The sequence below is a fragment of the Pteropus vampyrus genome, unplaced genomic scaffold (assembly GCF_000151845.1).
Source record: "Pteropus vampyrus isolate Shadow unplaced genomic scaffold, Pvam_2.0 Scaffold385, whole genome shotgun sequence".
In the NCBI taxonomy this organism is placed as follows: Eukaryota; Metazoa; Chordata; class Mammalia; order Chiroptera; family Pteropodidae; genus Pteropus; species Pteropus vampyrus.
In genome coordinates, this window is record NW_011889166.1 from 474,864 (window position 1) to 490,548 (window position 15,685).

The 15,685-nt window shown below is 46.9% G+C and overlaps 1 protein-coding gene across 3 annotated transcripts in view; it reads right to left on the reverse strand.

Moving 5' to 3' along the window:
* Positions 1-1,364: 1,364 nt before the first annotated feature.
* SRD5A1 (steroid 5 alpha-reductase 1) overlaps positions 1,365-15,685 on the reverse strand; it is a 21,247-nt gene continuing 6,926 nt past the window's right edge. Inside the window, exons 2-5 of one of the 3 annotated variants that reach the window (XM_023523223.1) lie at positions 9,507-9,673; positions 6,324-6,408; positions 4,296-4,446; positions 1,365-3,235 (exon numbers count right to left, since the gene is read on the reverse strand). In XM_023523223.1, the coding sequence (XP_023378991.1) occupies positions 3,224-3,235; positions 4,296-4,446; positions 6,324-6,408; positions 9,507-9,673 (415 nt within the window). In that variant the 3' untranslated portion in view covers positions 1,365-3,223. Of the gene's footprint in view, positions 3,236-4,295; positions 4,447-6,306; positions 6,409-9,506; positions 9,674-15,685 lie in introns of all 3 variants that reach the window. The other 2 variants (XM_023523222.1, XM_023523224.1) reach the window with 2 other exon arrangements.

The following is a 15,685-nucleotide window of genomic DNA, read 5'->3' on the forward strand; positions in this document are numbered from 1 at the left end:
CGCAAAACAACAGCATTAAGACATAAAGCAAAAACTATTAGAAATACAAGAAAAATTTGACATGGGAGAAAAATAAGTAGGGAATTTTAACAATTAGTTTGAATTAACAAACTACAGAACAAACAATATAAACTTTAAAAAACGGTCTTCTTATTGTTGTAAAAGGCTTGAGGCCACAAAGGAAAACTCAAAATACGCGAAGGAGAAATTTCACATAAATGATTTCTATCCACATATGTGGAAAAGAACAATAAGCCTTTCGATGAAATCCCTAAATGGTTGAAAAGTAAAAAAGCGTCATTTCAGAAAGAAATTAGTTTCCTAAAATTATTCGGATTGAAGCAAACCTAAGGCAGACAGCTGGAGACGACTTAAGGTCATAACAATAGAGACGTCATTAAACCAAAGAGAGGGTAGTCGGTGTCACTCAGCAGAAACGCACGGCTTCAAAAGCTAAAAACACAGGCGCCAAGAGAACTAAACGCATAGAACTCCCCTTTAAAGTGGCTGATGAACACGACTTCTCCCCCAAATTAGAATGGTAAAACAAGATAAAAAGCAGATATTAATAATTCAGGAAACAGAGGAAATTACTGTAATAAAAGTTAGAGTAAAACAAACAAACAAAAAACTTTGAAAATATCTAATGAAGGAAATAACCCAGAAGATTAGAACGCCAACGTGGACATGATTTTAGTTTGCTGTTTTCCGCTGCACCTGTTGGCCTACCCCGCTTCTCATTTCTGACGTGTATGGAGGACATTTGAAAATCTCAAAAAAAAATAGATGATTTTGTTTTTCTAAAAAGAGCAAAGAGACAGAGAAGAAAACAGACAAATAACAACGAAAGAAAATAAAAAGACTGCTCAAGATAGTAAACTCAGAAAAGGCATTCCTGTGCAAAATCACGCAAGAATCCTGAAGATCACTTCTATTACCCAGAATTCTTCTCAACTTTCTTGCTAATCTGAAGAGCAAACGACGACAAAAGCAGCAGCTTCAAATATTGCTGAACAAGAACTTAGGACATTTGCGAATGACATGACTGTAAAGCTAGCAAACCTAAGAATAACCAAAGAAATAAGTTGGACTTTGAAATGTATCATCAGGACCATGGCTGGATGTGACGAATGCACAAACCTCAACAGCTGTGATTTCTCCTCGTTATAAATGTTATTCGGGGACACATCCTCATTCACAGCAAAGTATCTCAGGTCTGGAAAGAACCTTAACAGAAACGCACCAGTTTCACGTGAAGAATGTCACATGGTCTGAGATTCCAGGGCTGAAAATGACATTACTGTCTGAACTACTCGGGGGAGGGAGCGTCCATACAGCAGAGCACCAGAGACTGACGAGAACGATTGAGCTTTTAAACAGTAAACCTTTATTAAGCCCCTCGATCAGTATAATTAACACCGAGACTGATGACAATCTACTACGTTATAAGGAATTGGAGGGCAGAGCGACAAGATGAAACGGGCTTTCTTCCTATGTCAATCACCCGTTCGGTGCATGCGGAAAGGCAGCAAGCTTGCATCGAACCTTGAGTTAACCCAAACTCTGTGCCCGGGGGGCCGCCGCGGAGCAAGAGCAGGACCAGCAGAAGTGACAGCCCAGCGACCGTCTCTGACGCGCAGACACGCGGCCTCCGGCCAGGTGTGCCTTCCAGAACACAGGGCCCGGGTCGGTCAGGACTGGCTCAGACTTCCGACTTTCCCTGAGATCCAAAATATGTGTTGCTTTATGGTTTCAAGCAATTATTTGGTCAGAAAAAGGGGCCAAAGTTCATTCAATAATAAAATTTCTCTGCAAAAACGTTCAATTTTTTTTTTTTTTTTTTTATGTAAGAAGGATGCACAGTTGCATCAGAAAAAGTTTTCTGGGTATTTCTAAACACCTAAGAGACTAATAGTTTTTACATGAAAATCCGTGAGGGAGGGAGCCCTGCTCGGCAGGCGAGCCAGGAGGAGGGTGGGGAAGCTGCGGGCTGAGGGCCTGGGGACCTGGAGGACTAGAGGGACAAAGGATGAGCTGACAGCCCAGCTCTGGAGGACTCCTGCTACCTAGCACCACCAGCGGCTCGGACGTGAACGAACAAAGCCTCTTCATTTCCACGTCTCTTTCAGATTCGACTTCTGCAAACGTGGCAGTGCTGTCCCGGGAGAAGAACGTCATTAGATTTTCGCAGAGGGCCGAGAGATGCGACATCCCTCTAACTGGAGTTGGCTTCTCAATATCTCGCAAGAGTAGTGAATTTTATTACTGCCATTTATCTCAGCGGATCCTTCCAGTGCTTCTAGAGTAAGAAATTCTGTTTCAAGATATCGTTTTGCAATACCAAGGTACTTCAAAGAAAAAGTGCTTTTAAAAATCCTACTTCTACCTAGAAGAAAAAGAAGAAAAGGCATCTCAGGCCAGAGAATACTGATGGCTCACAGGGCGCCATCCGAGGCTGGGGGCAGGGAGGGGGCAGGTTGCCCCCCTGTACCTGTACGCTCTCCCACCGTGGGGCCTTCACAAAGTCTCTTTTGTGGGGGACAAGCAGCCTGCTCCTTACAAATGCCCCAGCGCCCGGCCCGGCCAGCACAGTCACCTGATGAGCCAGGCTGGAGCAGCGGCCAGGCGCCTTCGGTGCGGGCCTCACCCAGCCTCCCTAGGGAGCTTCCTCTCTATCCCACGCTCCCTGCCAGCACAGCACCCAGCGGGGAGAGCCCACGACCTTCCCTGAGTCTGTGACTATACCGTGGGTACCCCAGCAGGATGAGAGGGACCTTGAAGACTGATCATGCCTCTATGGGGGGAGGGGACATCATCTTTGACCTTGAACCAACAGTTGTAGTGGGCTGTACATGGGTAGTGGAAGTTTTGGTCCATAGAGGACACCGAAAATGGCTCATGCATCCTGGTCTTGTGCACTAGCTGTGCGTCATGAGAGGGTCGGCCAGCAGTAACTACCAGATTCCTGCCCTGTATACAGTATAACCTTCAACCTGCATTTCAGTTTGATTAGTTTGTTATTATGTAGCTTACAAATGTACTAAGAAAATCATTCTTAAAGCGAATCTTGAAAAAGACAAAAATTACAGAGAAGCAATTCATTTACATAATCCCTAGAGAAACAGCATCGAAAAGCTCAAGTCAAAGATAATTCCATTGACAATGGACTTAAAACAAAAACGGAATCATAATTTTTCGGAACTTCGGATAATCTTCAAATTTCTCAAGGTACCACCTAAAATAAGAAAAAAGGACTTTAGAAAAGGAACTAATTTTGTCACTTAAACATTTAATAAATGCTAACAAAAGGGGCAATATTTTTTATTACAAAGGCAGAGTTTTTAAAAGTATTAATAAAAACTTTGGCATTTCAGATACACAGTTTGGTTTTGTCTATACCGCGAATAATTAAATATATCTGATTACAAAGCGTGATTTGCAAGAAGTGACCCATATAATTCACCTTTATTCTGGCAAGGGAAATCACTGACGCGTGATCAAGATGCTGACCAGTGTTCGAGAAGGCTCCCTTCTAGACCCCGGAAGCAGGCAGACTGGGGGACAGGGGGAGCTGAGGGTCTGCTGGTGGCTCTGATTGCTTTGTCCAGTCCCCAGGAGAGAATGACTGCCCCAGACACGGGGTCTGCGGAAACGACACCCACCCTGGTGACTCAAACAGCCATGGGAAGATGCCACATGGGCTTGTTTCAGAGCACGCGGAGCAAACAGGTGTCTTCTGTTTTGATATAAATTATCTCACCGAAAGCATGCTCATTCGTTTTTGGGGTACCGGCTAGTTGGGAAGGGTTTGGAAACTAAGTGGATGGGGTAAATATTTCAAATAATTTGACAAGATGAAGAAATCGGAGGAAAAAAAGAAGTTTCCATAAGCACGGAAGAATGCTAGAGAGACTAAAACTCGTGATGGAAAACGACTAAGCTATTTGTTAATATGGTAAAAGTCTAGGACAGCGGCACACTGGAAGCGAGTCGGCGAAGCCCTGTCGATTTCAGATTTTAGAGAAGTTTAGCGCTGAAACCCGCAAACACAGCAGCATAACAGACGAGCGCGTGTCCTTCCAGATGCTGCTCTGTGGACCCAAAGAGACAGGTGGCTCCTGACGGCTGGGCTCGTCTTCCCATAGCTGCCTCGTTTTCTGCTAGTTTAGCCAAAGCACGATACGACCCGGGGTTCGTGCACCCGAACTGATATCGACGTTTCAGAAATCTACCCTAAACATCGGTATAATAAGGTCAGAGAACAAACCGAAAAGGCCGAGGGTCACGCAACTCACCGGTGATGCTGCCTCGCTCTGCAGAGCAGGACACAGAAGGTGAACAGGGCGAAAGCCGCGCCCTGGACGGACCAGCTGGCCAGGCCGTAGCCACACCACTCCAGCACCTCCCCAAAGTAGTTGGCTGTGCTCACGTACTCGAACAGGCCTCCTGGGGAAAGGCGGGGACAGGCAGCACACGGGCTGTGAGGTGAGGGACACCGGCTTCGGAGGTAGACTCACTCGAAGAACATCAACTCGACTTTCGGAAAATACAACTCTCACAGAATTTTCATCAGGAAAACGTGTCCAACGTTACTAGTTTTACTATCACAACTTCTGGTAGCGACTACATCCCCGTATCGATACCTCGCTATCTGAACATAAAAACGCTACGGTTTTCACACACTTTAACATATCGCTTTACTGCTTAATGGGTCAAGCTGACGAAGCCTGAGAAAGGGCAGAACACAGAATCGCGATTAACGAACGAGCTTAGAACTCAGAGCATGCTACATAGAACTCTAGACCCAAGATTGAAAAAAATATTAATTTTCAAGGACACAGTTATTCATTCATGCGTGCATGCCCGCATTAATGCAGGCGTGCATTCGCTCACTCACTCTTCAAGTCTTCACAGACCGATCGAGTCTACTTGACGGGCTAGACCCTGATCTAGGCACTTGGGGTACACCGTGGACAAGACCTCCTGCCTGGAACACTAAACCTAAGTGTGATAAACAAGGAAGGCATAGAGTATGGCCGAGGGTGTAGACTGCTGTGAGGAGCAAGGCAGGATGACAGGGCCCAGCCAGCCGGGCGAGGGGTGCAGGGAGGTCATGGTCACAGACGGTGCAGGGGAGGCTGGCTCCAAGGCTTGTGGGGAGAGTTGGGCCGCAGCTGCGGGGCGGAGGCCTCCAGGCAGGACAGCGCAGGGCCCGAGGCAGAGCGCGGAGCCGCGCCCTCTGTGGGCCACCTCCGGGCCCCAGTTCCAGTCATCACAGATGTGGAGTGGGGGTCCAGTCATCTGTGGGTGTCACGCCGCTTCCTCTCCTCCTTGTATGATGTCAGGTGGGTGAGTGGAAGGGTTCAGACCACACGCAGCTGTGTGCTTTCCAGCTCCACGGAGGCTTCAGCTTTACGGACCGCATTTTTTTATTTGTTATTTTAGAGGCTCCACTGATTTCTACCTTATATTCGCTTTGTCCTTTTTCTAGCGTATCACTCTTTTACTCACAATTTCGATCCCTCTTTTTTTTTTTTAAACGTTTAACTGCATATAATCTGCTTCTAGTAACTCTAAGATCAGGTCTCTCACGTCGAGTCGTGCCACATTTCCCATCACCCTCCCCCCGCCCCGGGTCTGCAACTTCAAGTGTGGGGTCCTCGGCACGTGGTCCGTTGGGCTCTTGGAGGCCTGAGTTGAAGGTGGGTCCCTTGGGAGACCTGGGCGTGCACTGGCCGATGCGTGAGGGAGGACACCACCTTACTAGGACCACACGGGTCACACGGATCATGGCTTGAGGTCTTCCAGACCAGCTACGTGGCATGCATTTGGGCTACGACCCGCATGCGGGCTGCAGATTCTCCCACGTGCGTTCTGGACGGTTAGCACTCACTCGGACTGGCCCCCTGATGAGGCCTCCCTTTCCTGGCATCACGCACATGCGTTTAAAGAGATTTCCAAGAAATTTCACGCAACGTTATTGTGTTCAGAGCTGGGGGGTCGGTCGGGGTATCTATCCTTATGGTGTCACATTGCCGGCAATGAAGTATTAGACACCCCTTGCAAACCATAAATTCTTCCTCCTGCTCTCTCTCCAAAGGGAGTTAACTGGAGTTTCCTTTTTGCTTAGCAACCCTTTGGTTGGCCAGAACGGGTTCTTTTATCCTTCCAATAAAACAATCATCCCAGTGACCGCATTAACGATAGTGACTCACGTTGCAAACTACAGCGAATATATACCGCGCTGGTTGTCAGACGCGGGGAGCTAAAGCAGCTGCAGGACGGGCTGCCCCTTCTAGTACGTACCCCTCGGGATTCCGTACCCGGTCTGCCCTGGCTGCCTGAGGTTCCTCAGGATGCCATCGGAGTGGATGTTTATCAGCATGCCCGTGAGCCACAGGACAAAACCTGAAGACAAGAAACGCACAAGGGGATTATGGTTAATGAAGTCCCGAACGGGCGAATCCGCGCCTGAACGACCAGCATCAGGGTCATCCTTCGCGATGTCACGGTGACTATAACCAGTCAGCCATCATTGATAGTGATAGTCGTTATAGTAAACATCGTCCTTTACTTAGAAAGATGATTCATAAGCACTGCTCTCAGAGGTGCTCAGTAGGGCTTTGTTTTTCTAATAATATTAATAAATGATCTGATCCATTCAAACTGTTTTGACCTGACGGCCCCGATCCGTGTTTCTAGGATGGCTGGTATGATTGAAAACATGACTTCTGGCTCTGGTACGAGGCTCACTCCTTGGCCCGCGAGACTGACTTATCGTCACGACAACTGCGTGAAGCGTGACAGCCCCCTCCTCTCGGCAGAGGAGGACAGGTGACATATCAGCACGTGCTCCACCGTGGCACAGGACGGGTGCTGGTTCCCAGCTCATCTCCGGTCCTCCTCTCTTCTTTCTTTATGACCACGTCTGAACAATTCCACACACATCCACGGCGCCCCCCCGCGCAGCCAGCACCCCTGGGTCCTTCGCCGCCGCCAGCTGCCATCACACAGCCTCCCACGCGCTTTCCCTCCCACACTTGGAGTTCCCAGAGGGTTCACATCACTTCAAGGAGACTTCTTAGTGTCACATCAACCAATCCCAACAAAGGCAAAATGCCGTAGTAGTGTTTTAGGAAAGAAAGAACTTGATTTGATAAAAAGAGTTAATTGATTGTTCTGAGGTATTTGAAAATGTGAAAGGCAGAGAGATGATGCTTAATGATGGTGCTCCATTCAACATCGAAGAAACATGCCCTTGGAGTAACATTATTGTCAGATACTCGTCAGCTACCCCAGCGGCGTTAAATCGTTTTTCACAGGTAAAACAGGGCCACGTAAAGCGTTCCGGTCTGCGGTGAGGGTTTCGAGGTCTCCTCCCCTGGAGGCATCTTTCTTTCTAAACAGTTCCTACGAAACTTTGTAACATGTCTCATAAGTCACTTACGGGATCCATAAATTTATAGTTGATTTGCTACATGTTTTACATTTCAGTATGTGACTTCTGGATGATGGGGCCCCCAATTTGAGGTTCCAGAAAGAATCTTATTTTCAAAATTCCATGCTTACTTTATTTCTCTTCTAAGAGACAAGCTCCTTTTGCTGCCTAGTTTGGCAAGACTGGTAGTATTTGTATTTTTAAGCTAAACATTTAATTCCATTTGGGGGGATCTTAAAATCTTTGTTTAAAATCTTTTTGATTAATGACTCTCACTGCTCTGGAAAACTTTTTGTTCATATACTATCATTATTGCTGGCTTAGCTCTTCATGGGAACTATTGGAAATGTAATTAATTATCCATGTAACTTCATGTTTGTCTCCTTACGAAAACTTTAAACTCTATTACATAAATACAAAAAAAAAAAAAAAAAAGGAATCTAGTATTGGCATATTTTCCCATTTTTGATTCCTTCTGTTCGAACTGCAGAGAAGCCGAGAAGTCTGTATACGATTTATCTTCAATTTCACACCAGCTTCCAAGGCATCTGCAGGGGCCGGAGCCTGTCACAGAGCTCCCTTAAATGACATTCGAATTCACAGACCGAGAGGATTCCTTCGTTTCGTTGTCGTTCATCAAAAGTATCCCAACAATTCATCAGATAAATGATCCCCGTGAGAATCGCAAACGCACACGAAACCCTTTCTTATTTTTTGGATTTAAAAAGTCTCCTCCTTCCTGTCCCTCCTTGGGGAACTCTTGGGGAACTGGTGTGGGGAGCGGGTTTAAGCTCCTGCTCTGCCACGTACTTAGCTTAGATCCTGGGCCAGCGGCTTAATCCTCTGCCCTTTTCAGAACCTTGGGGACACAGAAGGCATGTGTGCAGCTCCCCACTGGTGGCCAAGCCTGCTCTTTCTCCTCGTCAAGGTCAGGGCAGAACATCGGGCAGTCAAAAGCGGGTACGTTGAGAAGAGGTTTGGGGGCAGCATGCAAACCGGACACTTCAGTGTTTCACGGCTATTTGGGCGCGGTGTCTAAACGAAATAATGGAGTCGGGCGTGTCAGGGTGGCACGGATTCGCAGAGCTGCAAAACTTTCTCATCCGCCCCTTCTTTGAAAGACGAGAACCCGGATCCCTCACGACGATTCTCAGGCATGATCAGGGCACTGCCCTGGGAAAAAAATTTCAATTCGCAGAAAAAAACATGACTGAGAAATGTAAAAGTGCCTTATAGTATTCAAATGTTAGTTGTTCTCTATTATTACACATTTAGAGAGAGAAAAATCCAAATGAAATGTGAGGTCATTTTATGGAGCTTTGGGCGAAGGACTGTGAGTGGCCTGAAAATGTGACGGACAATTTGATCTGAGTATGTGACCATGGGGGCAAGTCACATCTGACTGTGCTAGAATTTCTAAATGCCTGGAAGATAAACCACATAAACAGCTTGAAGAATTTTCCTTATAAATAAGAGCTCCAAGAGCACCTATGTTTAATGTTCTTGCAAATATTTTTGATTGTTAATGTTTTATTTTCATTTTTCCTCAGAAGTTGGTTATAATTAGAACTTGCAACGTACCTTAGTTTACATTAATGGATAAAAGTTTCAAAAACTTCACAAATGTAAAAGTTTATTCAACTTAGTATAATCATAAACCATGTAATCGCCTCGTTGGAAGATGTCCCAGTCTAACTTTTTTCACCTTCCAGAAGGAAGTGTAGGAAGTGTGTGACTGTCTTAGATTACCTGCCCAAGCTGCCCCTCTGAGCGGCTGCTCACTCTGCTGGAGCTTGTGGTTCTTTTTAGGCTCACCTTAAGAACAGGTATTTGTGCTGTCGGTGTCTGAGTGGGTGCAGGTGCTGCGCATCTGTGTCAACACCCGCCGCTGGGCCGAGCTGGGACACCCTGATTCCCTCCAGTACTCCAGCCCCCCTGCAACTAGGTCACAGACCATCGCAAACTCTTTGTTCTCTCAAGAAGTGTGGGCTTTTTAACTAGAAATGACTGGAACCTGAAAATCGAAGTTATGCCTGGAACGGTGGAGTGCATCATTAGGGACACGTACCTGTGAGGAACCGGGGGTCGGTGACCCAGTCGTCAGCATACACAGCATAGTGGCTTAGGTATCTGCTTTGCAAGTAGCCATTATAGGTGCAGAACACAAATGCCATTACGCACACGTACCATGATGTCGGCTTTCCTCCTCGGATCAGGAATGGGAAAATCAAAGACCTTAGAAAATGGAAACCAGAAACAGATTAAAAACAACAGCAACAACATCGAACACTATCCTTCCTGCAACTCTATTTTAAGGGTCTTGAGTTTTGATCTTGCTTCTGCGTACAAAATCATTCTCAGGAACACTCGTGCTGCTTTGCTGCACCTGTTAAAAGCAGAATTTCTAAAGAATTAACCATGTTTCAATAAAGTACGCCACGGCACGCAAACTCGAGATTCTTACTATATAGAATGTGAAACAGACATGCTGAGTTACAAAAAACCGAAGCCTACGAGAGGCTTATAGAATCTCCACTATCCTAAAAACCATTACTTGGTCTAGTCTGAGCAATATGGTTTGGGGGACACCACTTTCTCACCCATCACCAACACAATGGTTCTTGAGCGCCCATCACCTACCAGGCCCCCCAGCTACCTGCACAGCAGACACTTCACACACACTCGAAGGGACAAGACTGACTCAGAAGGGTTAAGATTAAGTAACCTGCTCAAGGTCATAGGGCTAATGAGTAGCTGAGTGTGAGTGTACATCTGGGTAATTTGAAGATCATGTTCCTCTGGCACGCCACACTGGCTGAGGTGCACGCTACTAAAAGTTCACGGAGATAAACTATAAGAACGAGAAATCAGAAACTTGCGAAGAAAAGAAGATGCAAAACTTTATTTTGTGTTGGGAGTTTTTTCTTTAAAGTCATGGCGTAGTACATTTAAAGAGGGGGCATCACTACATATCCTATAGACCTTACAGAGATATTAAGAAACTATTATCAACATCTTTATGCCAATAAATTTGAGAAACTGGATGAAGAGACAGACAAAAACCTTAAAAACCAAAAGGGACCAAAACTGACCCAAGAAGAAACTGACAACTTGAAAAGCCTTCTATCAAATAAAAGAAATTGAATTTACACTTACAAAATTATAAAAAGGCAAAACCAGAGGCAGGGGACAAGATTAACTGCGAAGAGGCATGAGGAATGTTTAGGGAAGCTACGACTGTTTGTATCTCTGTTGTGGCGCTGACTACACAACTGTACGCCATTGTCAAAACCAGTCAATCCACAGACTTAAAATGAGTGATTTTATTTTGTGTAAATTATACCTTAAGACAAGGGAGAAACGGAAAAGCTTATTAGTTGCTTCCATTTTGGCATCTACTCCAGGGTGAATACATAGCTAATCACCAACAGTAACGGCCAGAGCAGTCACATAATGTTGGCCACGCATCCTCAGGGCGTTCTCTCCCCAGCAGCCTCACTCAGCTCCTTGGGATGATGTACACCTGAATCGGAAGCAGCCTTCGAGGTTCTCATCTTGGTTAGGCCGGCTTCCCCAAAGGAGGCATCATTCAGGTTCCAGCAAAGTGCCGGCTGGATATTAAGCACCCACCTGTTGGGCCATGATGCTGTCAGGGGGGCAGTTACTCGCCTGGAAGCTATGGTTTGGGCAAGCGTCTGAAAACGGGGAATCGCAGCCAATTCTCTCTGCATCTGACTACATGGGCAGACAGTTGATACAGCGGGCTGGCATTTGAGAGGCTGGCTCACTGCAGGAGTAGGATTCGGTCTCGGTTAGGGTACCTGTGTGCTTCCTGGACCAGTAGGCTCCCTTACGAACAGGCGGAGATTTCGATCAGGCGTTGTTGCAAAGGGGCTTCTCCCCATCCCTGCTTCTCAGGGCAGAGGACTTGTGTTCGACCCAGAGGACCCGACCGATGGCAGAGACAACATGGTTGTCACCCCAGCCTTGAGTGTGCAGACTCGAGAGGAACCAAGAGTAAACAGCTTCATTTCTGAAGCCAGCCCAGGGGATTCTCTAGCCATGGGGACGTCATAAAAGGACCGTGGGATGAGAAGTTTGAGAGAAAATGTCCCAGGCGGCGATGGCCTCCATAAATTGTCCAGGAAGCTAACTGCAGGATAGAGCTGAGAAAGTGTTAGAATTCTGAATTTAAAGAAATATAGAAAAAAGAAAAGAAATAAAAATTATGGGAGAGGCAAGGGCTAGACTTGGTCTAGAGAGATTCCTGATAAACTGGAGAGTACTCAGTTCCTAAGAGAGTCAAACTGTTGACCTGAACCAAATCCATGCTAAATTCAACACAGGATACCAGAAATGCAGGTCAAAAAGGGAGGGGGAAATACTAAAAGAAAACGGTTCGAGGAAGTCTTCTGGGCTCCATGTCACACTTTCTAAATCACAGATGGACTTAAAGGAGCGACTCCGAGGAAACGGTCTGCGTGGGAACGTGGCAGACGCTTCCCTCCTAGACATGAAGAGAAGCCTCGGGCTGTCCCTCTGGGACAGGAGCATCACGTTCGCAGCGAACACTTGCTAGGTTTCTCCCAGTTCAGTTTCAAGTTCAGGGCTGACTTCTGAACGATGGACAAACACCGGCTGGCACCTCGTAAACGTGGAGCCCAAACCCGTCCTGTGCTTCCTTGCGCCCCCTTCCTCCCTCCGTCACTGACGTCCCGTGACCGTGACCATGTTAGCCGCCTGAGTCTAGATCGCGTATCAGCAAAGCGAGTTGACCACCTGTTTTTGTACAGTCCGCGAGCTAACAATGTTTTTTTTACGTTTTTAAATAGTGGGTTAAAAACAAAAAAAAAAACAACAAAAAAAAATGAAAGAATATTCCATGACACGTGAAAACTATACAAAATCCAAGTTTCAGTGTCTGCAAATAAAGCCATACTGGAACACAGCCAGGTCCCCTGTTTACGAACTGCCTGCGGCTGCCCCTGTGGACTTGTGCGGTGACAGAGCCTGTCTGCGGCGACCTCGGTTCTCCGCGCGGTGGCTTCGTACGCTGTGTGGTGCCACGGCTCAGTGTTTCGAGTGTCACACGTACCCTCGTGTGACACGTTTCAGTGCATTCCACTCTTAGGGATGCCTGTCACGTCGAGACAAGAAAACTGACCCCTTTGTGCTTTGGCACAGTAGACTGTGTGTGATGTTGTTATTTTATCAGAGGGCAAAGCGATGACCTGAGGGCTATGCCAAAAGGACATGTCACCACACTGCGTGCTCCTCACAGGAACCCCAACCCACGGAAAGGCAAAGGACGGCAAAGCAATGAGAATTTAAAACAGAAGCTCCTCACTGGAGGGGTCCCCTACCCCAGGGCCAGCCGCCACAGACAGGTGGGGGTCTTTTAGGAACCGGGTCACACAGCAGGAGGCTGGCGGCTGGTGAGCGAGCGAAGCTTCATCGGTATGTGCAGCTCCCCAGCGCCAGCATCACCGCCTCAGCTCCGCCTCAGATCCTCAGGCATTAAATTAGATTCTCACAGGAGCACCAGTCCCCGGTGCCAGAAAGGCTGGGGACTGCTGCACTGCAGAATTTCTTTAGGAAAGAAATGGAAATGACACCACAACCACAGGAAGCTACCAGGTGGCTCTCCTGTTGGGCAAGCAAGAAGAGCCACGCAGCGATGGGGCACTCCCTCAGAGGCAGCAGCCAGGAACATGTCTGGAGGGTACAGACTTGTTTGACACCATCAGCCTCTCCTGCGAGAGCAGCCGCTTGAAGAGTCTGGACACCAGGAGTGATGCCAACAGTCAGCTAAAAACAAGGCTGACGATGGAGAGAGCGGTCATCCTTGGCTCTTGCTGGGCCCATGGATGCCACTAATACCGCCAGACTGTCTGCTCCAGGACTCAAGGCCAAGGCTGACGTGATGGAGGGACAGGCTCTCTAAGCAGCCTGAGGGGAAAACCAGAGTGAGAAATTGAGGGGACTCTACGTGGGTACATCCCGGAGTGGGATCTGCCAAGACTCCATGTTGTGATGGTGGCAAAAATGTGTGGAACAGAAAAATGGACCCATTACAAATTTACAAAACAGGTGAAGATGTGAGGTGTTTAAAGCTACTCCATGCATCGGCAGGTACTTTGCAGAACAATCTACTGCACCTGACTGAACAACCGTGTCAGCAGAGAATCTGACATTCCCTCCACAGACTTAACCCCATTTTGAGCTCAGAGCTGAGATTAAAATTTTTCTTAATGAGAAAAATTGGCTTCAACCACTATTACTGAGTTTTAAAGGACTGGAAATTAGCTTTTGCTGCAGACTTGGTCATGTTTCTTAGTGAATTTGACCCAAAATTGTAAGGGAAAAAACATCAATTAGGTGCAAAACTTACACTGTGTTTAAGTCATTTCAATGACAACTGATACTGTTTGGACCACAAGTCACGCTTTATGTACTTTCTATACTTTTAAAGTTAAAAGAGGTGGCGAGGTCTTCATTCTCACGGACATTTGCAATGGATGTAATTTCTAAGTCCAGACTTAGAAATTCGGCCTTTTGAATCTTGATTTCCATATTGCAAAAAGCATGTAACTGTAATTGAGGAGTTGCCACCTAATTTTCAACGGGAAGACATTAATCTACAAAGTAACGACATACTAAACAGCAAATATCAAGAAGAATCTAATAGAATTTCATAAATGCCTTTCAAGCAATGAATATACTAAGTTAAAAGTCAAACTTGTGGGCTGACGTCACTATTTGGCAGTGCCTCCCTGTGGGAAAAGATGGTCTCGAAGATAAAATTTCATCACAGATCAACGCCAGGACGTGAACATTTACAACACACTTTGGTGCTAGGGACACTAACTCTGAAGCCCCTTGTGTCCCTGGCACTGCCCTGTGCACATGAGGGACCCCAGGAAAGTCTCCCCGCTTTGTGCACAGCTTATAACAGGTGTAAATGCTGTTGGTGCTTCTGTTCTCTTCCGAGCACCCGCTGATGTAGGTCAGGTGGCCGTTTAATAAATTAGTTGCTTGGGTAGAATGGAAAATGTTTATCTTTTCTAGTTGGAAAATTTCTGTGTCCCAAAACCACACAGGCTACGTGTACAGTTACACATCAACTTGAAAAAAAAAATAGAAAACAGCCCAGCAGTTTAAAAAATTACCCCTGACCCAGCAAATCCTCTGACCCAGCAGGGGTTTTGAAAGCCACTGGTCTAGGTGCCAGAGGTGGGAGTCCCAGAAACCTCCAGTCCGAGGGCCTTGCGTAAAACACCCGAACGCTGTGTCTAGTGGCCTCGTTCGTGTGAGAGGATCTACTCAAGTTCTGTTACCATAGCAGTGGCCTTGGCCCCTCGGGATGTGCGTTGACTCTCCCGTTCTTTCGCGAGGGTGAGCCTGGAAACCAACATCATGCTTTCAGACGCTTCACTCCAGGCTTTCACACAAAGCTCTGTGAAGCGCTCCCTTCGTGTCCAGTGTCACATCTTCAAAAACTCTTTCATGGCACTCAGGGCTGCAGTGGCACATCATATAAATGACACACAGCATGTCCATGGACACGCCTACTTGCACGGCAATGCAAAATGGCATTATTTATCTGTATTGAGCATTAAGATTTGCCAGTGCTGTGCAAGCATTTTACGGAGTTGCCTTTACCGAATGCCGACGCCGCAGGCTGGTGCCATCGCTGTGCCCGTTTCATAGACAGGGACACCTGCTGCAGAGCAGCTTCGTAACAGATCTCGGGGCCCCAGTGATGAGGCCGAGATAACACCTGGCAATCTGACCTCAGCGCTTGCTTTTAGCCACTAGAGAAACAGACGAACACGGGTTCTGGCGTAATCATGGACAAGCGTATACAGTCACAAGAGTTCTACTGATATTCAGATTGCAGTAATGTCAATCATATCATAAAAAAAAAAAAAATTAGCAGTCGGGCATCAACTTTGCTTAATGGAATACTCTTGGAGCGTCTGGAGCACAGGACTCAGAAAGCTGTGTTGAACACCGACTCTGTTCGTTTAAAGTGTCTGCATAAAAGCAGAGAAGCACCACTGTACCGGGACGCCCGCGTGCTGATGACTGAACTGAGAAGAGGCTCGTAGGCAGACAGGAAGACACACAAACACACTCGTGTTTACTTCCTTCCACCTCTCTGTGCAGTGGGTGTGATGAGGTGGGGCCCAAAAGCAGAGAGGTAGGGCACCTGCCCACATGCACATAAGTGAGCCCAGCTTTCTC